This window comes from Aspergillus neoniger, assembly GCF_003184625.1.
Source record: "Aspergillus neoniger CBS 115656 unplaced genomic scaffold BO87scaffold_8, whole genome shotgun sequence".
NCBI classification, from domain to species: Eukaryota; Fungi; Ascomycota; class Eurotiomycetes; order Eurotiales; family Aspergillaceae; genus Aspergillus; species Aspergillus neoniger.
The window spans coordinates 908165-931606 of NW_020291136.1; the positions used below are offsets into that span (position 1 = coordinate 908165).

General features: G+C 50.1%; 8 protein-coding genes across 8 annotated transcripts; 4 read left to right on the plus strand and 4 right to left on the minus strand.

Moving 5' to 3' along the window:
* Positions 1–877: 877 nt before the first annotated feature.
* BO87DRAFT_414177 (glutaminase) lies at positions 878–4157 on the plus strand (the record flags this gene model as incomplete). The annotated part of the gene is made up of 9 exons (XM_025626618.1): positions 878–931; positions 1032–1111; positions 1183–1204; positions 1268–1403; positions 1486–3404; positions 3915–3927; positions 3985–3997; positions 4066–4090; positions 4131–4157. 9 exons carry the CDS (start codon positions 878–880, stop codon positions 4155–4157), a joined length of 2289 nt encoding a protein of 762 aa, XP_025482336.1.
* Positions 4158–8094: 3937 nt separating this feature from the next.
* On the plus strand, positions 8095–8631 carry BO87DRAFT_233317 (uncharacterized protein). The gene has a single exon (XM_025618781.1). The coding sequence runs from the start codon at positions 8193–8195 to the stop codon at positions 8502–8504; it is 312 nt and encodes a 103-aa protein (XP_025482337.1). The 5' UTR covers positions 8095–8192; the 3' UTR covers positions 8505–8631.
* A 283-nt stretch (positions 8632–8914) lies between these two features.
* Positions 8915–10154, plus strand: BO87DRAFT_374552 (uncharacterized protein). The gene has a single exon (XM_025622807.1). It carries the CDS (start codon positions 8954–8956, stop codon positions 9887–9889), a length of 936 nt encoding a protein of 311 aa, XP_025482338.1. The 5' UTR covers positions 8915–8953; the 3' UTR covers positions 9890–10154.
* Positions 10155–11513: 1359 nt separating this feature from the next.
* Positions 11514–12340, minus strand: BO87DRAFT_233313 (uncharacterized protein). The gene is made up of 3 exons (XM_025618780.1): positions 12184–12340; positions 11871–12080; positions 11514–11787 (listed from the first exon to the last, which is right to left on the minus strand). Exons 1-3 carry the CDS (start codon positions 12224–12226, stop codon positions 11597–11599), a joined length of 444 nt encoding a protein of 147 aa, XP_025482339.1. The 5' UTR covers positions 12227–12340; the 3' UTR covers positions 11514–11596.
* Positions 12341–13393: 1053 nt separating this feature from the next.
* Positions 13394–14695, minus strand: BO87DRAFT_423838 (uncharacterized protein; the record flags this gene model as incomplete). The annotated part of the gene is made up of 1 exon (XM_025627193.1): positions 13394–14695. The coding sequence occupies one exon, from the start codon at positions 14693–14695 to the stop codon at positions 13394–13396; it is 1302 nt and encodes a 433-aa protein (XP_025482340.1).
* A 1542-nt stretch (positions 14696–16237) lies between these two features.
* Positions 16238–18808, minus strand: BO87DRAFT_414181 (uncharacterized protein; the record flags this gene model as incomplete). The annotated part of the gene is made up of 1 exon (XM_025626619.1): positions 16238–18808. One exon carries the CDS (start codon positions 18806–18808, stop codon positions 16238–16240), a length of 2571 nt encoding a protein of 856 aa, XP_025482341.1.
* Positions 18809–19536: 728 nt separating this feature from the next.
* BO87DRAFT_405094 (uncharacterized protein) lies at positions 19537–21238 on the minus strand (the record flags this gene model as incomplete). Its single annotated transcript, XM_025625914.1, has 3 exons — positions 20735–21238; positions 20477–20683; positions 19537–20258 (listed from the first exon to the last, which is right to left on the minus strand). The coding sequence occupies exons 1-3, from the start codon at positions 21033–21035 to the stop codon at positions 19537–19539; spliced, it is 1230 nt and encodes a 409-aa protein (XP_025482342.1). The 5' UTR covers positions 21036–21238.
* Positions 21239–22218: 980 nt separating this feature from the next.
* Positions 22219–23429, plus strand: BO87DRAFT_457175 (enoyl-CoA hydratase/isomerase family protein). The gene is made up of 4 exons (XM_025628785.1): positions 22219–22558; positions 22642–22752; positions 22818–23174; positions 23253–23429. Exons 1-4 carry the CDS (start codon positions 22239–22241, stop codon positions 23401–23403), a joined length of 939 nt encoding a protein of 312 aa, XP_025482343.1. The 5' UTR covers positions 22219–22238; the 3' UTR covers positions 23404–23429.
* The last annotated feature ends 13 nt before the right edge of the window (positions 23430–23442 follow it).

The window sequence follows — 23442 nt, forward strand, 5'->3', positions numbered from 1 at the left end:
TGGCCAGGATGTGGTAAGCCTCCTCGGTCGCTTCATTTTACCCATATCCCGTAAACATTCCCTGGTGTCACAGGCAAGGGATCGTATGTATCCAGGGTTGGGGCCAGACCAACCCTGCGGTAACAAAGGTCTCTCAAACCCCTCCGCAAATCTGATACCAATGGCTTGTAGCCACATTCAGGCGGTTCCATGGTGGCAAATACTTGGCTTCATCGAAAGTGCCAGGGGGTCCATTGTTGCGTAGAAATGAAAGGTGCCGACAGAAGCTACATTTCGTCGTTCGACCCTTGGAAGGAAGGCGGACGATGAAGTTGCAGGAATAAGCTTTGGTGCTAACGAGACTCTGCAGGGATGCTATCTCACAAACTTAAGCATAACATAGGATCACACGTGCCCGCGTGCCGATGCAGAAGACAAGGTTTTCTTCTGAGGAAGAACCTTGGCAGAATGCTCCCTTAGGTAGCTCCTCTGCAGCCCAGTCTCTATTCGACCATATCTCGCCCTAGATGTGCCCCTGGACCCCTTTGAATGCAGCCCTGGGCCTTCGAGAAGATTTATCTCCCGCTTCTCTATTCCGAGGATGGGTAGATCGTGGAATCAGGGACGACCCAGCGATGAACCCGACCCGGGAGCCCCACGATTAGCCATGGAAAACCATCTCAAGGGTCTTCCAACTGGCAAGGAGAAAACTCGGCAGAGGACGTATACTTCACTGAGTGACTTGATCTGGGAACAGGATTGAAGCGGGTTATGAACATCTGGAATGCGGGGGTAGTGACCTTGTTTGAAGAATGTGAGAGCCCGGGGCCGGCCTAGAGCGAGCCGAGGACGGCGACAGATTGACAGGAAACGTCGACGATGATCTACGATCTGAAAGATGCGATCTGCCGGGCCCGTCTCAGGGCTGAATAATGGGATTCAGGACCCAGGGGTAAGTCTCAGGTCCACCACCACGATTGGTCGCCGCCTGCCTGGGCTGCTGCCTTTACATGCCGAACTATGGACGAGAACGAATGCTAGCCATGAATTAGTACCACGCTCTTATCACTCTCTTGCTAAAACTCAAGCCTACCAGGGCAGCAAATTTTATGACCCACTCCTTCCAAGAAAAGTATGTTCCTGAATGGAATTGTGCAGTGGGCGACAATGAAGGGGAGAGTACTTGAATGCCGGACTCCCTAGGGGGGTCCGCATGCTGCCACAGGTGAGCGGCGATATTATTGTATAGCACATACCCCTTCATCTCTTTCTACTTTCCTTCTTGTAGATCATGAGGTGCGTTGGGCATTCATGTCTCCTATGGGCCTGGGGATGCGCTCTTCTTCAAGTTGTCGTGTCTGCTTCTTTTGCTCCTCTCCTGCCGCCGGCTTATCCACTTGCTGTTCGCAGTCCCTATCTGTCTTGTTAGTCCAGCCTCTGCTTTGAAGTTCAGTTTTGACATGGATTGCTTGATCATGTAGAATAAACGTGTACTGACGTGTACAGCTTGGCTTCCCGGATATCAGGCATCTAGCCTTCCCTCTAGTTCTCCTCAGTTTTGGTTCGGAAATAACCTCACATGGTCTGTCATTGCTCGCGTAAATGGTCAGACGTACAGCCTTTTCGGTGTCTCTGAGGAAACAGAAGGCATCCAGGCTGCTACTGTCAGAGATGGCAATTTCACCTCGACGCACAGCACTTTTCTGCTGACAGCCGGGTCGAAAAATTTCACTCTCGACTTCTTTTCGCCCGTCTCCCCAACAAATTATCTACGCCAGTCTCTGCCCTTTTCTTATCTCACGATCTCAGTTAGTGGGACATCGAGCAACGACTCTGTCCAGATCTACTCTGACATTGATTCGTCCTGGACCGGTCAACCGGATAACGCCACTTGGGCTTTCTCAGAAGCCAACAAAACTTCAGTCTTTCAGCTGAGTCCCGTGGAAGAGGCCTTGTTCTCGCAAAACCCTCAAGAGCAAGCGCTTTGGGGTGAGACAGTTTACGCCACGCGGGCTCATAATGGAAGCGTTCTCTCTTCTGCCTCGGGGCCGTCGTCTGCGATCCGTTCTCAATTTGTGGCCAATGGATCGCTCGGCAATTCTTACGCAAATTGGACATCTGACGGCATTGTCGCATTTGCGCATGAAATGGAAACGACTACAGAGGATACTTCGATCACGTTCGCCATAGGCCATGTGCGCGAGAAAACCATTAACTACCTTGGTAATACGCAAACTGGGTACTACCGAGCAATCTACCCAAACACTGCATCCGCCGTCTCTTATTTCCTTGACGACTACTCGGACGCGCTGAATGAGTCAATCAACATGGACGAGTTCATTCAAAATGGCGGAGAATCATCATACGGCACTAACTACTCCGATATACTGGCGTTATCTCTCCGCCAAATCTACGGTGGCATGGAACTCACAATTCCAAACGACACACTAAACACCAACGACACCATGGCCTTCATCAAAGAGATTTCCAGCGATGGCAACATCAACACCGTCGACGTCATCTACGCATCCTTCCCGGTCTTCTACGTCCTAAACTCCGACTACATCCGCCTTCTCCTAAAACCCGTATTCGAATACATGGACCAAACCAACTACACCTACGACTTTGCCGTACACGACATCGGGATGGATTACCCCAACGCCACAGGCCACAGCCCCAAGGGAGAATTCATGCCCGTCGAAGAGAGCGGAAACATCCTCATCATGACCTACGCCTACGAAAGCGCAACCAACACAACTAACATCACAAACACCTACTCCCCCCTTCTGCAGAAATACGCTCAATACCTAAGCATCAACGGCAAATACCCGGACGCACAACTCTCCCTCAACGACGCCCTAGGCAAGGTCGCAAACCAAACCAACCTCGCCATGAAAGCAGCCAGCGGCCTCGCCTCCTACGGCCACCTGACCTCGCAACAGAACTACATCGACGCAGGCAATTCCATCGCTGACGCCCTCTACAACGGCCGTCTCGGCACAGACCCCAACGGAACCTATTTCACCACCCAGTACGACAACGACTCCTGGTTCCTCGCGTACAATCACTACGCGGACGTCTTATTCTCCTTTGACCTCTTCCCCGAAGAAGCCTACAACGCCACCACAGCCTTCTACCCCACAGTCCGCAAACCAGCTGGCGTAGCCCTCGACGCTAACCTCGACTGGGGCCAAACTAACTGGCAGGGCTTCGTGGCGGCAACGGTCACCGATGATGCAAGGGACATGTTCATCTCCGATATCCATGCCTATATCGCTAATGGTCTCAACGACGTACCCTTCTCGGACCGGTACTGGGTACAAGATAGTACGACCGGTGAGGCCGGTGAGTACTTTGCATTTCGAGCGAGGCCGGCACTGGGAAGTCATTTTGCGTTGATGGCGCTGCAGGGGGCGGATCAGTGGGTGGGTTGATTCAGTTGCTTAATGGGTTTGGTACTATATATATACATTGCATTTTGGGCGTATTGTACATAGGTTAGATTAAGTTTAGATTTGAAATTAGAGAGCACATGTCGGGATTGATTAATGAGTTATCCCTAGCTAGGGCTATGAATAACTTGCAGGAATATTTGCATCTTTTGCGCGACTAAGTGCATACTATATATATTGATGGTAATGTTCGCATAAATAGGGATGGGGTTTCAAAACACCTTCTAATATCAACTGAAGACATCAATGATTGAAGTATGCACAATGTACATGGACTCTAGTACTACTAGTACTAGTAGTCTAGTAGTTATATATAGTCAGCGATTACGTATATTTGTCTACGACTATTCGTTACCGTGCTGCAATTATACTGCAATGAATGTTACTTTTGTGGTGTCAATACTAGATTTGCTTTCCGAACGTATACTATATAGCATATAGCATATAGCATATATAGTATATATATACTACATCACAATCCAGCTTGTCAGCGCTAGTACAGACATCATACTACATACTAGAAGTAACCAAATATACACCTACTTATTTGCAGAAGAAGTAACAGGGTAAGTGCAATGTTCTATGCAGTGGGTTGGGTCATCATCTAGGTCACATGGTAGATAGAGGTTTCTAGGGAGGAGATAATGGTGGTTAAGCAAGTAAGTGGAGGCAATGAATGGATGCTGGGTCACTTCACAGTCAGCAAGTGGCATTTATAGTTTCTAAGCTGACAAGCATTGGTTTATTGCCTATCAATATGACGTTTCTGATTGAGAGCAGGCTTGTGATGCAGGTTTTGAATCTTTCGATAAGCTGAAGTTGTAGCTTACACGTCGATATCAATATGCTACGTATTCAAAAAAAAAATGTGTGCGGATTGTAGGTATATTGAGATGTGATAGGTTTATGTTGCTGTTCAACATGGCTGGCTGATAAGACTTTTCTGGTTGGTGAGTGGATGACCTGTGTTATGACTGTTGAGCATGACCTGCATTTCAAGTGCAATCCTAGCATGCTGTCAGACAAGCAATGTAATAGCAAGTTTAGTAGTGTAGTGTCATGTGAGGAAAACTACGCATCAGAAGTCTGCTTGCAGCTTGTAGATAACTCTGATGTTGGTTATTGCAACCTGGTCCAAGACTTCCAACCTCAAATCTACTGAGCAACTGCCGAGTTTCCGGTTGGATTTTAAATGGGGCGAATCTGGAGGCTGTCCATAACGCAGCAAACTGTGTAGAGTATTCCGTCAGCGGAGGCATCGGATGCCGACGTACAATCTCCCCAAGGACGAACGTGTCGTGCCGTCGACATTGGCGACATTTTCTGTCCGGTCTTCAGACAGACCGAAACCCACTATGGGGAAAGCGTCATCTCAACCCATCACGGCGACTCCGTATGCTGTGCCAGTCGAGAAACAAACGTAGTGACCTCCAAGTCGCACACTCTGTACACATCTGCTTCTTCGGTTCGGCGTATCTCGGGCCCAGCTGATCCAAGTGGTCTGACGAAAATTCCAACATGTCCACTCTCTAACCGAAGTATTCCCAGGATTCTGGGCGAATCAACTTGCTGATGCCTTGTCAAGCGCCCATGCAACCCCTCCTAAGCGCTGCAACTGTGGGCTCGATACAGTGCTAAGCCATCGGGCATGGAACAAGCGTCCCGGATAGGCAGCCAGGTCCAACAGGTTCATGGCACCATGTCCCGTCGTTGGTCATGCAGAGTGGCCAGTTCGTTTAATATCGAGTGGTCCAAGATAACAGACAAGTTGCGGGATGGAGCGGATTCATATAGAAGCAAGGTCTGCATTTTCCCAGTCGGGAATGACGATGACGTCTTGCAGGAAGAGAAGGATTTGCGGAGACGGTGTATCTGATGTGCTGGCTAATCAGCAGCACCAGCTCACCGGTATGGTCCAATCCGATATCCAACGCGCGCGACTTTTTGCTAGCGCCATGCCTATTCGAGCCAAAGCGGCCGACCCTCAGGCGCATCTGGGCGCATGGGGAATCCTACCAGAAGATTCAGTGAAGAGGTCTGTGATCTGGAATCCACCCATGGCTTAAGCCAGGCCCGCTGTTTGAGGGCCTTGGCCCCAACAGCGGTCGTTTCTTCTGATCCAACCTAGATTAGCCCGTTGGCGCGGTTAGGGTGAATCCGTTCTCCCGGCGAAAATCAGATGGACCCACTGGCCGCCTTTATGATCGCGGTACCAACGGTGAGGCCGGTTACCTCCGCCGGCCGAGATGTAGATGGGACTAATATAGTGGTATCGCGATTCTAGCTAGCCTGGTCTATTCCAGCTGGAGCTTGAGGATTACTCACACGCGCGATATGGCGCAAAAGCGCCGGACGGAACGGTCGGGCTTTTAGTCCGAGGTATGGCTAGCTGTAGGATGCATGCACCTCGCACTGTGGGCTGAGCTTGATCATTGGGCAGCGATGGCAACGTCACGGACGATTGGTGGGATGCCTATGTGTGATGCTGCTGGGAAGGCGTGGGAGGCGTGGGCGTGGGTGTGGGAGAAGCTGCGGAAGAGGCTTTGTCGCAGCCGGGGTCCATCATCCACGGAAAGTTACGCCATGGTGCCACCGTGCTCATTCCATCGAGTTTTTTTTGAAAGAGCAAAAGGACAAGCGGGAAGATCAGTAACTCCTCCGTGACCGGCAACGGCTCGCCCCTCTTAAGCGGGGTATTATCTCTTGGATGGATTGACTGATTCAGAATGGTCGTGATCGAACCATAGCTAGCTAGCTATGAGAAGATTGGAGTTTTGGCTGACATCATTGGGTCAAGCGTCTCATGATTCCGGAACCGAAGGCGATATTCGGAGATGTGAGACACGGATGCCATGCAACAGAGACACAACGTGGATGGAGAAGAAGGAGGGATTGAGACACTAGCTGTCTAGTGAGGGTAGTAGTGTAGGTGTACAGTTGTAGCTACAAAGTACTAACAACAGTCCAATGGTGAGTAACGAACCATCGAATCAGGCCTGAGGCAGCCCCGGGCGGCGGGAGAGTCACGGGCCCGCACCCCTTATGCCAGATCCGGCAAGGCGGGAAGATAGCAGACCAATGAGCAGACCGATAAGCCCCCAAGAATCTGAGTTACCCAAAACAGCAAAAGCAGGGTTCATGGAGGCCTAGCACTAAGCCACGATAGGCAAAGGGCCAGGAGCCGAAGATGGGGATTTGACTTTTAGGTTTTTTGGCTGCAAGTGGATGTGGTGTGGATCCCGGCTTTGTCCCAAGACGGCATGACGAGAGAGATTTATTGCTGGCTTGTCGGGGTTTAAGCATCAATTTTTTTTTTCTTGTTGTTCTTGTCTTCTCCCCCCCCCGCCTCTATGTCCATCCCTCCATCTCTATTCTCCATTCGGGAACGGATGTCCATCACTTCCGGGATGGACCGGTGCTGCTTATTCAGTTTCGGGGGAAGATCTGGGATAAACTACACTTTAGTTCCATTAATAGTCAGTAGATTATTGTAGGATAAACGGGGGGGATGCTTCAGGGGGTGTGACTGCTTATTCCTGATTGGGTCAATTGGGCTGGTGGCCGGTGGGGCATGTCGAGGATGGGGGAAGAAAAGCACACCACTAAATCCGACTAAATCAGTACTAGTGAGTTGTTGGTATCAGATAGTAGTAATATCTAGTAGTGAATAGTTAACCCTCTTTTTCCTTTTTCTCTTTCGTTTTCCATTCCCAGGTGGAAGATCTCAGACGGTATACCATGTAGAGTAGGATGAACACTGGCCATGCATGGTACTTGCTTAGTTTTATTTCTTTTTTTAAACCAAGAATTGTACAGTCGTACATCTTTAATAAATGATCATCCTCTCAAGATGGCAAGTCATCAGCGAGCTGGGTCATGACAGACAAGAGACAGAAAGAAAGAGGCAACGATGATCCAGGGTTCAGTACACCGCGACCCAAGATGACCAAGATGACCATTTGCCCATTCGACCGCATGATGCATCATCCTGTCTCTTGTCTCTTTCCCTTCTGTTGCTACGGCGGTTGGGGCGCCGAGCCCTTCGTAGCGCTGCATTAAACACCACAAATCCTTTTTTTTTTCTGCCCGCATTTACTGGTTTCGTCTTTTGGGGAAGGCCAGAGCCATCCAGTTCCATCCAATCCATCCAATCCATGCCATCGGGGATTCGCGCTCTTACTGCCTCCGTGCAAAGACAACGGAAGTGGGGCAGCGATCTATCGGCTAGCTTAGGACAACTTTGGAATTATTGTTGGAAAAGTGCTTTGGTGGTGGAGGGAAAAAGCGGGTTGTGGAATTGAAGGTGGTCTCGATGAGCGGGTTTTGGAACCTTCTCCCGGAAAAGAGGCCAAAACCTCTTTAGTCTCTCTCCTTCTCTCTCATGGGGAGTCGGTCGTTTGTTTGGATATTAAATCTCATGGATCTCCAACTATCCACCCCGGCCAAGAAGGTGTTGTTGAAAGTTGAGCTGTAACAGTTGGAGGGGATTACGGCTTCTTGCTTGTTTGATTTAGGGATTGTTTTCCATATTGATTTTCCCTTCTTTTTACACTTCCTATGAAACATCCCCCCTCCTCCCTTCCATCCTTGACGCTTCTGCTTCCACCTTGCGCCTGCTGGGAAACCTCCCCCCCTCCCTCCCTTCAACCCTCCCCAGCATCATCTGCTCCTTCACCCAGAACCTGGACAGAAGGAACAAAAGAACACGACAGGGAAGAAGAATAATAATATAATCCCCAAGAAAGAAAAAAGTCCCCAGCAATGCCTGCACGGCGCACCTACAGAGCCCCGGCGCGGAATGGCTGTTTTGAGTGCAGGAACCGGCGAATCAAGGTAGGTGCTCTTGGGGTTTTAGTCCCGGTGAAGCTTAACTTAAGTTGCCTGGCCTGGCCTGCTATTTTCTTGGTTGTTTGGTCCACTAAAGTTTCCATCCTTTTTTCCTTCTTCTACTGCTGCTTTCCTCTTCTTACAATTTCCCTCTTTTTAATTTTCTCTCTTCTATTATTTTCCCTCCTCCCTTCCCCCAATTCCCCCCTCCCCCATCATTGCCTGGGTGCCTGGATGCCTGAATGATGCAGTGATCCCTTTCCCTTCCCTGCCTCCTTCCTCCACTCCTCCCTCCTACTTTTAGATATGTACCTATCAGTGGAGCTTTATCTGCTTGTTTGATTACTGCTTGTGGACCGGGACCTTTGCTACTTTTTGTTCCCACCACCACCACTACCACCCCCCTCCCCTGAATCATTACACCACACCACTTTTCTGTGGTTCTTCAAAATCGGGATTGGTAGTCCTGTGTCGCCCTCATAGATGCTAATCGAACCGGGATGCAGTGCCCCAACGAACACCCCCAGTGCTCCCATTGCACCAGCGACAACATAATATGTCAATATATTCCTTCCTCCACCTCCTTGGTCTGGCCTAGGGTCAAGTCTCGCTCCACCACCCCGACCCTTCCCCCATCCCGCACCGCCTCCCCTTCCCACGTGAACCCCAGGATTTTCGCTGAATACCGCGTCGTCATGGACCCCGTTGCCCCTTCCACTCCCACCGGGGAGCTGAACATTCAAGACCTCGAGTTGATGATGCAATGGTGCACGACCACATACCGCTCGGTCTCGCGAAATACCTCGGTAGAAGGAATCTGGCAGGGCGTAGTGCCAAGGGAAGCCATGCGCCACCCATTCTTGATGCACGGCATCTTGGCTCTCTCCGCCCTGGATCTGGGCTTCAACTGCCCCTCCGGTCCGCCCAAAGACTATTACATCCAAACCGCCCAGGCACACCAGTCCCGGGCTGTGACCGGTCTCAGCAAGATTGCGGGACGTCTGGATCAATCCAACTGCAATGCCGCTTTTGCTCTGTCCAGTATCATGGTGGTCTTTTCCTTCGCTCTCCCTCGGACGACGAACAAACTCGGGGACGTCCTGAATGAGCTTCTCAACATTTTTCGGTTCACACGCGGGTCGGTGGACGTCCAAGGAGGAATCATCAATTGGGTTGCGGATGGCGAGTTCAGCCCGCTTCTCGAGTGCGACACCTCGCAGCCAACCATGCCCGACACGTCTCGGCTGGCCATCATGTCGCTGACACGAATGAACGCGGACCTAGCTAGCCGCGATCCCGCCCATGATAAGGACACGTATGACACGACGATCCGGTACCTGAGCTACTCGCTGGACAAGCTGGCCCGGGGCGGAGAAACCATGATTATTGCCTTCCAGTGGATCTTCCAGATCCCGCCGCGATACTTGGATTTGCTGCAGCAGAGACAGCCCTTTGCGTTAGCCATCTTGGCCCATTACGCGGTGATTATCCACTCGTTGCGAGGACATTGGTGGATGGGCGAGTGGGGAGCGCGACTGATCCGGGAGATCGGCCAGCGCCTGGGTGCAGACTGGAAAGACTCAATCAGTTGGGTGGTGGACGCGACAGGATGCTATATTCCTCCAGTCTGAGACGGTTCATGGACGAGATGTATAAGTACCTATTTTTTCCCTTTCTCCAGTGCGCGTTGTTCATTTCAGACACCGAATATGGATGCATCTGCGCGCTGGAGAGTACATTGTGTGGCCACCATGACCATCCTTGAGAGACGCGTGCAGCGTGCACGCTGCCCGTCGACATACCTTAAAGCAGGCGGGAACACCCCTGCCATCCGTGGGCCAGGCTCTACCATGAGTGACCTACACAGAATTCATGCAGTCTTGAAGAAGAGGGAGTCATGCAGTGAACTGTAATAGAAAGAAGACCAGGACACGACGGGAAGTGACATTTGGGGAGGCCGACCGGGAATAAGCACTAAGAGCGGAGCGGAGTGAACACCACAACGAAGAAAGACAAATGCGACCAACTAGTGGAATCTAGTTGGTTAGTCGATGGACATGAAGGAGAGGAGATCCGACCGCCAATCACTCGACAGCGCAAACTGAACCAGGGTGCTGGACATCTACACCACCTACAAATATCTATGGCATGATCGCATGGGACACATACTTGGCATGAGATGGATGATACCTCATAAGCAATATACGGAGTACTTGATTGGTATTGCATTTCTATTTCAAAGCAAGCTATGCATACATACATTTTATTCGAATTATAGATTCATACACGATCTACACTATTTACCTCGGCAATAGACAGAATTAGCAGAACCCCAAGTAATAATAATAATACCCCTAGTAATAACCACTAAAGAAACAAGGCAAGAAAAAGCAATATGCAGCCCTCCCCATAGATAAGCCCCCGCGATTTCATTGGAGACTCACTACTAGTAACAATAGTGCCAACAACCACACTACAAAAGGGTTCCGGTGTGCCCTGCCCAACCTTTGCAATAAAAAATGAATGAATGGAAGTGAGATCAAATGGTTATAATACTGAAGACACACACACACACACACACAGAGAGAGAGAGAGACACATATGATACTTGAAAAAAGAAAAACAATACCCCCAGTCCAAACGCAACAGCAATCACAAATATGAATTGAAATGAAATAGAAAGACAAAATCCGACCCTCGCGCCGTTCTTTTTCCCCACGTCCGGAGTTCTTTACTACATGGGTATTCTTCAAAAAACACAAAAACAGATTCAGATCGAATGGGAGGGAATATGATGGGAAGAAATGATAAGGGATCTCTCCATCTGAGGGGATGGGTATAGAGACGGAGAGATAGGTAGGTGAGTAGGTAAGTGGTGTCGAGCACTACCTGCACCTGCACACTGATCTGCTTGGATACTGTGTGGAGCAGGCAGTGCAGGTATCGGTCGGTCGTCAGTCAGTCAGTCGAAGTATAGATAGACGGGATGCTCTCATCCCATCCATCTCAGAAGTCCGGTTCAGTTCAGTCCAGTCCGGTCCTCTCGCTTGAGTGGACCGGAAACACAAGCACACACATATGGTGCAACAATAATCACACGTTTGGAGAAGAGTCAAAGCCAGAAAAGCACGGCGCAGCCAGAGCAGGGGAAGGAAAGAGAATAGTAAGTTAGTGTAAGCGACAGGACGCAGCTCACTCTCACTCACTCACTATCTCTTCCCATACCTCACCACGCCATGCCATACATTGCCATGCCATATCTGCCAGCAGAAATAACTGACAGAAATGACTTCCCAGCAATAGATCCAACCTCATCCTCAACTCCAAACATGTGCTAGTCAACTGGACGGATTCCGTTCTTCACCAACCCCAGCACCAGCACCGGTACCCTCACCAGCGACACTGGCGGTCTCAGCATCCTTCCTGCGATCCTTCGATTGCGTGCGCACACGCCTCAACTGCTCCTCTTCCTGTTCGCGCACGCGCTTCTCTTCTTCCGCGGAAGGGATATATGCGTTTGCAGCGCCGCCTACAATTATTACAACCCATTGATTAGCATCATTGTTTGAAAAGACACGACCACGGACAAAGGGGAGGTATAGGGGAAATTACCTCGGCCCATAAAGTGCGGCGCTTCTTCCACGCGCAATGGGGGCGACTCCACATCCTGCATTTCTCGGGCTAATTCGGGGTGTTCCGGATCATTGTGCATCATGTTACCGGAGCCGCCGCGACCGGTGGTGAAGATGTCTTGTTTGATGGTGGGGGTGACGAGGTCCTTTGGGGTGGTGCGGGATTCATTGTGGCCGGAGAAGATGTTGCCTGTGGGGTGGGAACAATATCGCGTTAGATGAGGTGATATTGTGAGTTGAAAAAGAGGGAGACTGCGAGAGCGATACAGAGGAAGAGATAGTGCTAAACATACCTGCGCCGCCGCGGCCGTGGGAGATATTTCTAGCGCCGCCCATTGTTGCCGAACGAGGGAGTGGAGGGGAAGGGGAGGGCGGAGAGAGAATGCGATCGGGAGAGTGGATGATCAGAGTCAGTAGTAAGGGAAGTATGGGATGCGATTGATTGCGAAGGCGCAACAACGCGAATGTGAACTCTCAATCAAGAGAATGAAGGAGAAGATGTGAAGATGATTTGAAGAGGAGTGGGAAGGGAAAGCAAGCACGCAATAGCTAACCCAGCAATGATCAACACAGAAAAAGAGAGAGTGGAAGAGAGCTGAGGAGCCGCCAAAGTGGCAAAGGCCGCGAGCGAGAAGAAAGACTGAGTGGAAAAGAAAAGACTGAACGAGCAGCCAAGACTTTGATTTTGATCAAATGACGTCCTGCTTTTGGGGCCGAATGACCGAGACAGTTTTTTTTCTTCTCTTCCATCCCTCTTCTTCTAATTTGATTTTCTCGAGTGTCTTTACATTTCATCTTTCATTCTTCTATTCCTCAATTCTTCGTTCTTCCATCAATTTAATTCTCCTTCTAGGGCCCTACCTTGAAGACTAAGTTCAACCTCTCTTACCTCATTCATGGGCGCCAACCATGCCTGAAAGTGGAAACTTCTTAATCTAACTTGACCCCACTTTTTCCCTTTATTATACTACCACTTACTATATTACCTTGGATTATGATTTTCCTTAATTCATTCCAGAACTTTTTGCCGACTGATGGAAACCCAGTGGAAAATTCTTCCTGGTTGTTCTTTTGGTTACTAGTATATTTTAAGTCGATTGGTTGTTTTATGTACTACTGCTGCATAGTAAGTAGGTCTAGGATTTCCCCGCAGGGAGGATATCTATCTCTATTCTCTTCCAACAAATTAGGATAATAGCTATGAGATAGTTTAGTGAAGCAATGGGTATTAAGCAATGGGAGGGGGGAAACAGCATTACTTATATACTGGTTAGAAAGTATGGTTTTCCTGTGTGAATATCTACTATCCCTGAGGGCTGCTGTTCGGAATTGTAGCAAGGGGAAGGATTGTACAGTCATCCTGCAAGTATAGTAATTCTATTATTCACAAACCAAAGAAACCATTATGTATATATACACACCATAAACATTAATCCAGTCATGCGTGTTCATAAACCAGTGCATCCCATCCATGCCATGCGTTGCTGCATACAGCGTATATAATCATGCCGAACCGTCCATCTGGAATAATCGATCCATGTCCATTTCGTACGCCTGTTCAAATCCCATACTCCAGACCCCGTGCGCGCCCTTGACACGATACGGCCCCTCCCACTTCCACGACTTCTTCTTCTCCTTGTACGAAACTGCTCCAACGTGCTGCATCTGCGACGGGGAGATGGCCAGTCGGTCCAGCTCGGCCCGCCCCGCCTGCATTTCGATCACGCTGTCCACCGCCTTGGTGGGGATCACGTCCTCCATGTGCTCAAAGTACTCCAGGAGGGCTGGAACGTTCTCGCGATTGAAGAGAAGGGCCTGCGAGCAGCAGCCGTGCGCGTTCATCACGTGCACCCCATCCTGCATCGGGTACCAGGTGACCCGACCAGCCAGAAAGAAGAGGGTGATCAGTAGCGGCACGCAGAAGAAGCAGACTACCAACAGGAACGAGTTGGTGAGGATGCCCTGGGTAGCGCGGATCTTCCGCCGAGTGTACATGCCTGCACTGGCGCAGAGGGAGACGAGCAGCACACTCCAGGACAGGTAGATGGGCCAATTCTCCGAGTTCCAGCCGAGGAACTTCTCCGTGTAGAAGAGCCGCAGGTATAGCCAGTCCTTGATCGTATCGTGTCGGCGCCAGTCCTCTACCTGCTGGACGCTGCGCATGGTGTCCTCGTACCAATTGCGCTGGGCCACCACGTCGTCCTCCAGCATGATGATCCACGGCGCGTCGGTCATGTCGTAGCATGCCTGTAGCCCGAGCCGGTAGTCGATCAGAGACTTCTTCTTTATGTTATTCTTTTTCTCCAAGTTCATAATAATATACCCGGGTGCGTCGACATCGTCGTAGGTGAGTACGTGGTCAACCACATTCGATAGCCATGTCTGATTGTAATCCGGGTGATCGGAGGGTTTGCTCAGGGCGAAAAGCACTTGGACGGTCAGCGCCGCTCGCTGCTCCGGTGAAAGGGTATCAAGAATCGAAGCAACGGTTGTGTCGAGGTCCTGCTGCAGGGGACGCTTGACGGTAACGATGCCGACACAGGCGGTCTTCTCCCGTGGCGGGCTGACATGGGAGACGGGACGGGGCGGGACATTGTCGGAACGGTTGAAGGCAGACAGCCACTCCAGCGATTCGTGGATCCGTTGGAGACTGTATCCCGGGCGATAACCTTCGGTAGGCTGGAAGAAGAACGAGCCTGGGTCACGGGCGGACCGGAAGTGGCAGATGATGATAAGGAAGAAAAAAAGGATGGCGTAAGAGGACAGAAGCAGCCTCTGCTTTCTGTTGAAGTGATTGAAAGCCATCGGTCACATACTGGTTGGCAGACGATCAGGAGGGAACGAACGGAGGAGAGGATGGAGGGGAGAGAGGGAAGGAAAGGAAAAGAGGGAAAAGGAAAACAAAAGGCAGGACCGGATTGCGACAGCAGATAAGCCAGCAGCGGACTAGCAAGAGTTAGCTTGGAGCCATGTTGATGAGACTTGCTGCTTTTGAAGCCCTGGGCCCTCAGGGTCTGCCCATCGCTTAGTTTGCTCTAGTCATTTTGCTGGCCAGCTGATAGTCCGGCCGCTCTTTCGTTTATCGGGCCAGTGGAGCGGTGGTCAAAAACCCTTCGAGTTGACCCACGCCCGAATAGCCAAGTTTTGGGATCGCGTTGGCCCATTGGCCGATCACGCGGTGGGCGCCAGGGCTGAGCGCATGCTGCGTAAGGCATTATCCGAGTAGGGATTCGATAAAAGGTGCAGGGTTGGGAATAGCGTCAACAGCCATTGTGGGTTTTCCCGAGGGTCAATTGGCTGAGAGAGGGGGAGAGAGAGACAGGATGACGATAAGAATAGCTCGGATAGCTTGCTGGGTTAGTTGTTTTGCTTCACTTGCTTGATTGTCTCGGAGCAAAAGTGAGAGGGAAATTCCATCCCGCGCGGGCTAAAAAAAGCCTGCCCAGAAAAAGCTTAGCCCCAAACGGTGTCCGCCGCCAGAAGAAGAACATGATGAGCATTGAGCAGACAAGAACATTGTAGAAAGAACCATCAAAGTGGGAGAAATAATTGACAGATTTCCTTGCATACTCCGAGCAGTCTCATCATGACACAATCAACAGGGCAGTGCCGATGAAACAATTGATTTAGTGTGATGGCGAAGTGGTTTTAGCACCGCTCATTGTCTCAATTATCTTGGTTTTGGATGGAGTCGGTTCTCGTATTGAACCCACTTCAGTGCTGTGCATCCATCACTATCCTGCACTCTCAATTATCGAGTCCATCCTGCAGACTCGATCACAATAACATTCTTGACCTGTCAAGTTCGTTAAGTAATTAGCTAGTCCAAGCTAGGAGGTCAGTGTGACAGCCGGTCACATGACCATAAATGATAGTGCATGTAAGCTGATGAAGTGATGTGCGTTCTGAGTCTGTTAACTCAGAATTTTAGATAGCCTAGTTGAAGGAGCGGATTGTGACACTACTGCATCTCATCCTGTCAGTCATCTCCTTCCACTTGTGTCCTACACCTAACCTGCAACATTTATGTCTACTCTTCACTCATGTTACATGCTGTTGTTGTCTTCTTTTAGCTATTTTATATCATTACTATCATATTTGTTGAGACAGATACCAAGTAGACCAAAAGAGAAATCTCTCTGGTTACTGGTATTGTTCTGGTTTTTGTATGTTCTGACAATATTTACTATTCTTGGCACTGCAGTTTTTCCTAGGATGTCTAGCATGTTATATACGTAGTAGTATACTTCATAGTATTAGAATACTATCTCATTAAGAGGATTATTCATTGTAGTTATTCTCTTGAATTAAGAACAGCCGCTAGCCCGCATCTTATTCTGAACCCTTTCACGACTTAACGGAATACTGGTCTTTCCCCACAAGACGTTCGGCCTCGTTGAGGTACTTGAAAAACGAGGCGGCGTCCTTTCTGAAGACCTTGCTGCCCAGCCAGTCCCAGTCGCCGATAACGTACTGGGCATTACGTGCCCGGGACAGCATCACGTTGGTCCGCTTCGTCGTGTGGAGGAAGCCGGGGGCGCCATGATTACGTGTAATCAAGACGATGATAACATCAGCCTCCGAACCCTGGGACGCATCCACGGTTTGAATCCTAGGGCGGGGCCGAAGCTCAGAGAACCTCTGGTCCCAAAGCCGGTTCACCAGGGCGACTTGGGCTCTGTAAGGGGACATAATGAGAATGCTCCCGGTACATCTGTTCAGAAGCTGTTGGGCCAGGCAGATCCCAAGCTCGGCTTCCTGCTCGTGGTACAGGGATCCCGAGGGATCCTTGCGCGTATCCCCTTCACTATGGGGGAGATGGAGGAAATGGGAGAGCCGGCGCAGAGTCCATGTCTTATTCCCCAGGCGGACTGTCAACGGATTCGCCGAGGTGATTTGCATGTCTCTACTCGGCTGACTCCGGAAGGTATCAACCTTGCCCTCGTAGTAGGCCACCGAGGTCGGCTCATAAAGGTCCTTATGTGACCTGTAAGAGATATTGAGAAGGGTTTGAGAGTACCCTTTATCAATCAGACGCTCGAAAGCCGATTTTGACCAGGCTGCGTTCCCGGCTGCCGTAAAAACAGGGGGTGATAACTGCTTGTGATCACCCACTAGAAGGACACGGACATCTGCTCTCAGCTGTCCAAGAACATGGAAGAGATCCGGATCGCGGAAAAAGCTGGCTTCGTCAAATATGACGAATTGCGGGTTAAATTTGCGCCGGATCATCTCCTTGACATTGAAAGGCAAGGTGACCACGACTTGGACATCTTCCATAACGCGGCCGATGAGTTCGCGTCGCTGTCCGTTGTATATGCGGAGCTGTTCTTTGGACATATCTAACCGGCCAGACTCCCGAAGCTTTTCGATTCCTTTCAGGAATTGCTGGTATTGACGAGGTTGTTGATTGGCAAGATTGATGATCTTGTCAATATCGTCGTGATGTCCGTGGACATCGGCGAAAAGTCGAGCTTCTGTATCCGCTCTGCTTCGAAGTCGAATCAACTTCTTGTCGCTGTAGTTGAATTTGTTGAATGCGCCGGTCATCTGAGTCATTACTGCAGCACCTGCTGCGTGACTCGGCACTAGGATGGCCAACTTGGCCAATCCCACCGACCCAGCGCAGAGGACTTGCGTAACAAACATAGTCACTGCAGCAATTGTTCGCGTTTTGCCCGTACCAGGAGGGCCGACCACAAGAGATAAAGAGTGGGTAAGCAACTGGATAGTTGCCTCGATTTGGGCGCTACTGAGCTTCCAGTCATTTGGCACAAGGGATTTGAGATCCGGGGGAGCCGATTTCCATTGATCATGGGTATCCACCCGAGGAGTATTCGGAAGGAAAATCGAGGTTAACGAAGTTTTTGGACCATTATCAGAGGAGATGGCCACTTCCTGCTTTGTACAATCGCGGCAAGCGTCGTCAAAGCTCTCATCGCCCCAGTATTCTGCCAGTGCTCTGGTAGCTTTTTGCATTTCGACCTGAAGCATGTGGTTGGCCACAATATGAACGCCCACGTCATCTTCATCAACTTGCTTGGCAGTCCTAACGTCCACGTTGTTAAGAAGGACTGCATGCACTGGAGCGTCGAACAAGGCGGTCCACTTGGCCGAGTTCTCTGTCACCGAGGCCATGAAGTCTTCCGGAAGCCCCGTCTGGCCAGGAATACTATAGTTTTTAGCCTTTTCCTGAGCAAACCATTCTTTGCCCCGAAGAACCAAGTTGCATCCTGTATAGATACGAAAAGGCCGGTCTTCCTTCGGCCAGATCCCTAAGAGGATTCGATTTCCAACCGCAACACCTTTTACTCGGCAGCCGAGAGTAGCAAGACACTTATGTTCCGCGTCGGCTTCGTTGTCGATAGCTTTTTTATTGAAGCTGATGTATTTCTGCTCCTCATCGGAAAGCGAGATTCTTCCCCCCATGAAGACTTCGTGGAACAGCTTGGTATTGTCATCCCACATCTTCCGACTGCTAGGGAATCCCAAGGTGAGTTGGACCACCTTGTCAAGCAAGTTGGCCCTCGCAAGCGGATATGTAGACGGCTTTGGGAGGGTATCTGCATTTGTTGTTTGGGGACTACCATCAGGCTTGACAGTCGTCTTGAAGGTATAAACTATCTCGACATGATTTATGTCGAGCGAAACAGCTTGTATCTGCTCAAGAGAGAGGTTGACGATCCAGAAGGATTCTCTTTTCTCTCTTCCGTCGCCGACGCAAACACCCTGGCGGAGCCTCAAGGTTGTTCGATAGAGAAGCAAATGAATTGAGGGATTAGTGACAATTTCTTCGGCCATCGAACTCTCTTGTTCCGAGTCATTGTACTTGATAGACTTCACTGGAAACTTGACGTTCGCGCTTGGCTTGGAGAATAGGGGTTGCGCTTGCCCTTTGGTTTCCGAAGGTCCTGACATGTTTATCTGTACAGCCACACAAGAACCAGCAGTTGCTGGATCTTCTTATGCAGATGGGAGAGAAGCCAAGGGGCGACACAAGAAGCACGCGATAATATGATGATGATGGAGGAGGAGGAGGAGGAGGAGGAGGTTGTGGTGGTAACGAGGGAGAGAAAACGATGAAAGAGGTAGAGGGGTAAAACATTCAAGATCAAAACAAAGAGAACAAAAGGAAAAATACCAGGAATACAAAGCATGTTACGGCAGTCTTAAAAATAAAAGGTCAACAATAAAAAAGAGGTCAAATTCACATTATGTATGATCTATCCCCGGGCTTTGCTCTGATAGTAACATCTGACTAGGGAGTTTCTATCTTCCCAATCACGAACGTCTACCAACGCTCGAATGAGAGTATTCGCGTTTCTTGGGTGGTTATTTCGCCATCTTGATCCGGTCACGCCTTTGGTTGCGCCCTGGACCATATGGGTTTGTCGAGAGACTTGGATATAGACGTCCGTCCATATTAGGACTACTAGTTGTCATTCACGTGGACCCACACGCACACCAGGGATCGCGGCCCGGGGACCCAACGCCACCAAAGCTACAGTACTGAGGCTAAGCACGGTGTTCTTTGATATTGAACTCGACGAATGAATTGATCATGGAGTATAAGAATGATGATATTGCCTATCATGAGCTCAATACATTAAGTTGTTAACGAGACAAGCATGGCGCCGATGATCCGTCTAATGAATATTAGTATCCCGGAATCCCAAAGCAGGGGAACTTTCTGCGTCCGCCCGCTCCGTCTGCTCCTCTTGATCCTTGTGGTCATCATGTCTGGATCTGGGTAGAGTGGACGCCGGACGGTTTTCACAGCTCGGGAAGTTTAATTGGTGGCTCTCCACGACCATTTCATCCCACGATTCTTCCTCGGGGTCGTCTTCCTCCGTTTCACTCTCTACTTCTTCCTCATTATCTTCGTCAGTGGCTTCGACCTGCAGCGCATCGGGGTCTCGGGGATCGAATTCTTCATCAGTTACGTCGGCGGCGCCACTGAGGGCAAGAACTCTATGGAGCGCCCACTGCATACTGAGCAGTTTGAACGACGGGAGAGGATGATCGACTGGATCGTCAGTTTTGAAAGTGAGAATATCCCCAGAGCGTAGGGCTTTCTCGGTCTGAATGTTGAACAGTTTCGCATTCAGTTGGCCTTCCACCATTATAGAGGACACGCAGCCATCGGGGAAAGGACTCGGGACATCTCTGGACGACATAGCGTCCGAAAACTTGTTAATCGGCATCCAGAAAAATTTCACCTTGAGAACCTTCTCATCCTCGCTGATCGACAAGGGATTTAGAGCAAATCGCGCTGTTTCCCAGAGTTTATGGGCGAGGTTGGACATGCACATCAAGTTGGAACAGGTCTCCGTGCCACTAGGGCCTAAGACCTGTTCTTTCCATTCGTCTATTTTCTCTTCACTCCAGTACATTCGCAAATTTTCCCAGAATATGTCAAGTTCTGTCCCTTTCCTCTGACCGAGGCTGTAGGGGAAGATATGGGCCACTTCTAGCGGTTCACGGTACCCGGTGAGGATACAAGCGTTCTGGTCTCGTTCCTTACACTTCGATATGGGATGAGAAACTGACATGGCCATCTTGTTTGGTTCGGTATGTGAATTCAACTCACCAGTTTCTTGGCTAATCTGCTACGGCCTGCCGGTTGTTTCGCTATTTCTTGACGATCAACTGCCGTAGGACGGGCGTTGCCAGCGAGGATTGGAATTCTGGACGCGGTTTCTGAAGTACGCTGGCGCTTCTTTGGAGTTCCTTCAATGTCTGGTTCTTCTGCGCCCTCTTCAGAAGCAAGTGAGCTTCTACGCCGGCACTTCCCTAGTGCTGCATTAGCTCGTACCTATTTGGATGACCGGTTACATCACTTACAGAACATTATTATGTCCTCAATCCATTTGCTTTGGGTAAAGTTATGTGCCACAGTCTGCGGACCCATCCGCAATACTGCACAGTTTTTGAGATACTCCTCCAGGATGGCCAGATCTGTAAACCAAAGGAGAGCCCATCCTGTTGACGGGAGATTCTGATGTCCAATATAGACGGACAGCTGGGCAATGATTTTGCGCCGCTCTGGGTCGAGGAGCTCGTCTGCAGGTCCCCTGGAGGCTAATTTGGCTTGCGTGGAGGCACGAGTGGTTCGCTTACTGGCGATGGGCGTAAGGGACGGCATCACATCAAAACCGGTACCAGCAAAAGCTGGATATTAAACCTATGGTAGTGTGATTCGCGAAGAGTGGTAGAATCTTGCTTGTTTGTGGATATGTGGTAGGCAGACAAGTCAGACGAAGAGGACTGAAGCAAAGGCAGTATGAGACCGAGACTTTTAAGGAAGAAGAGTCAGGACGGCCCCCTTCATGACGGCAAGCAGAGGAATTGGTAAGGAAAGGGCAGGTGGCAGGTGGCAGGAAGAAGGGAAGGAAACAGCCATGGAGGGGTGATGGAGGAGTGATGGGAAAGGAACATCATATTAGGCAATTCTGTGGTCATTCCTACCTACTGTAGGCCGCAGTGTTATGGTATACGTAAGAAGATTGTATTCACTTGTAAGTTCTAAATCCACAGCTATGGGAACTTGGGTATACTCAGTGTCAGTTCCATCCGAATCGGCGTCGGCTTTGTGTTTGGGATCAGTCTTAGCTTTGGCTCCAGGCTTCGCCATAGCGTCGTTAGTTCGACTCTCTTTTCCGAAACTGAAGGGTGTGAACTTTGTAGATTGCCACCCATTTGTTCAAGTTCTACGTTTGAATGATCACATACTCTTAGTACTTTATTTGTGTTTTCCGCTCACCTCACCTTCACCTTTCCACTTCACCGTTCCACTCCATCTCTCCGCTTCACCCTTTCGCCTCACTTCTTCATCCCACAACTTTACGCCTCTGCAACCGTCACCTTGCCGGCCATCCTTTCTCCAGAGGCGTGGGTCAGGCTTTAGTTCACGAGGGTGCATACTTCGGCATCACGGGGGAACCGGATTACAACATCCGTCAACTCTATCTGCAGATTGGTTAAGGATGATTACAATATCTGATACATCTGACAGCCACAGCTGCCCTAGATATTTCCTAGTAAATTGACACTGTTTTGAACACAGTATTGAAGCTCATGTCAGAACCAACAACTTATCTCCTAGAACTGCGGGGTAAACTCACCAACATCCACGGAGTAATACCCGGACCTCGGCGCCATCATCCATCGTCCATCACCTGCATACTTCCATAGCGTTTAGTAAACATACTCTCATAACCGAGCAATTGAACATTCTCCAAGTAAATCAGAGTATATAAAGCAATATAGCTTGCAGGGCAAGGTGAAAATTCAATAAGCAGTGTCATCACATCAATCATCCCAATCCATCAACATCCCTACTATCATCATGACCATCACTCTCCCCCCATCCTACGAATCCCACCCAACATCCCACATCAAACTCTCCCACCACCCACCCAACACTCCTTCCCCCACCCCCGTCATCATCATCACTCTCAACCGGCCCGACAAACGCAATGCCTTCACCTCCACCATGGCCCAGGAGCTCGAATGGGCTTACACCACCCTGGACCGCGATCCCCGCGTGAAAGTAATCATCCTGACCGGTAGCGGAGACACATTCTGCGCTGGAGCAGATCTCGAAATTGGATTTAGTGTAGGCGAGAAGGGGAAGGAGAAGTTGAACTTGCGTGATTATCGCGATAGGTGGGATACCATACACCCCCCATATACTGCTACTATCTATACTACTACATCATAGCTAACTATAATTGAATATGGAAAAATAGCGGCGGCCGCGTCGCACTCTCCATCCACCGATGCCGCAAACCCACCATCGCCGCAATGCAAGGCTCCGCCGTAGGAGTCGGTATGACCATGACTCTTCCTGCTGCTATTCGGTATGTTCCCCCTCTTCCCTGCTCCACACAATCCCTAACAATATACTAACTACTATGGTGTATAGAATCGCCCACACCCCCAGCAAATACGGCTTCGTCTTCGCCCGCCGCGGCATAACCATGGAATCCTGCTCCAGCTACCTCCTTCCCCGACTAATCGGGTACTCGCGCGCCATGTACCTCGTCTCCACGGGGGCAGTGTACCCGCCTACATCACCGCACTTCGGGGGTCTCTTTGCCGAGACATTTCCCACGAAGGAAGGGGTCGTGAAGCGGGCGGTGGAGTTGGCGAGTGAGATGGCTCAGCTGGTGAGTCTCATGGCCGGGGCGTTGAATCGGGCGTTGATGTGGAGGGCGCCGGCGAGTGTCGAGGAGGCGCATTTGGTTGAGTCGAGGGTTTTGGGTCATATGTTTGCTTCTGAGTAAGTTTTTCTTTTTATCCTTTTTTGGGGAGGGTTGGGGGTTAGTAGGGGCATATTGCTGACGAGTGGGCGGTGTAGGGATCAGAAGGAGGGTGTCGGGGCGTTCTTTGAGAAGAGGAAGCCCGAGTTCAAGTGTGATTTGGATGTGGATGGGCCGGGGAATTATCCCTGGTGGGCGGAGGTGGATATTGATCCGAAGAGGGAGGTTGAGAACAAGTCGAAGCTGTAAGAGTGGAAGACTAGTAGGATGTAGATATAGCGAAGAAGT

Bases quoted from the DNA above. Each gene is read 5' to 3' on its own strand.
- BO87DRAFT_233317 (XM_025618781.1), top strand. From the start codon at position 8,193: ATGCCTGCACGGCGCACCTACAGAGCCCCGGCGCGGAATGGCTGTTTT.
- BO87DRAFT_374552 (XM_025622807.1), top strand. From the start codon at position 8,954: ATGGACCCCGTTGCCCCTTCCACTCCCACCGGGGAGCTGAACATTCAA.
- BO87DRAFT_233313 (XM_025618780.1), bottom strand. From the start codon at position 12,226: ATGGGCGGCGCTAGAAATATCTCCCACGGCCGCGGCGGCGCAG. The intron at 12,081-12,183 runs GTATGTTTAGCA...CCCACCCCACAG, and splicing joins CCACGGCCGCGGCGGCGCAG to GCAACATCTTCTCCGGCCAC. The intron at 11,788-11,870 runs GTAATTTCCCCT...TAATAATTGTAG, and splicing joins GCCGCACTTTATGGGCCGAG to GCGGCGCTGCAAACGCATAT.
- BO87DRAFT_457175 (XM_025628785.1), top strand. From the start codon at position 22,239: ATGACCATCACTCTCCCCCCATCCTACGAATCCCACCCAACATCCCAC. The intron at 22,559-22,641 runs GTGGGATACCAT...ATGGAAAAATAG, and splicing joins TTGCGTGATTATCGCGATAG to CGGCGGCCGCGTCGCACTCT. The intron at 23,175-23,252 runs GTAAGTTTTTCT...TGGGCGGTGTAG, and splicing joins GGTCATATGTTTGCTTCTGA to GGATCAGAAGGAGGGTGTCG.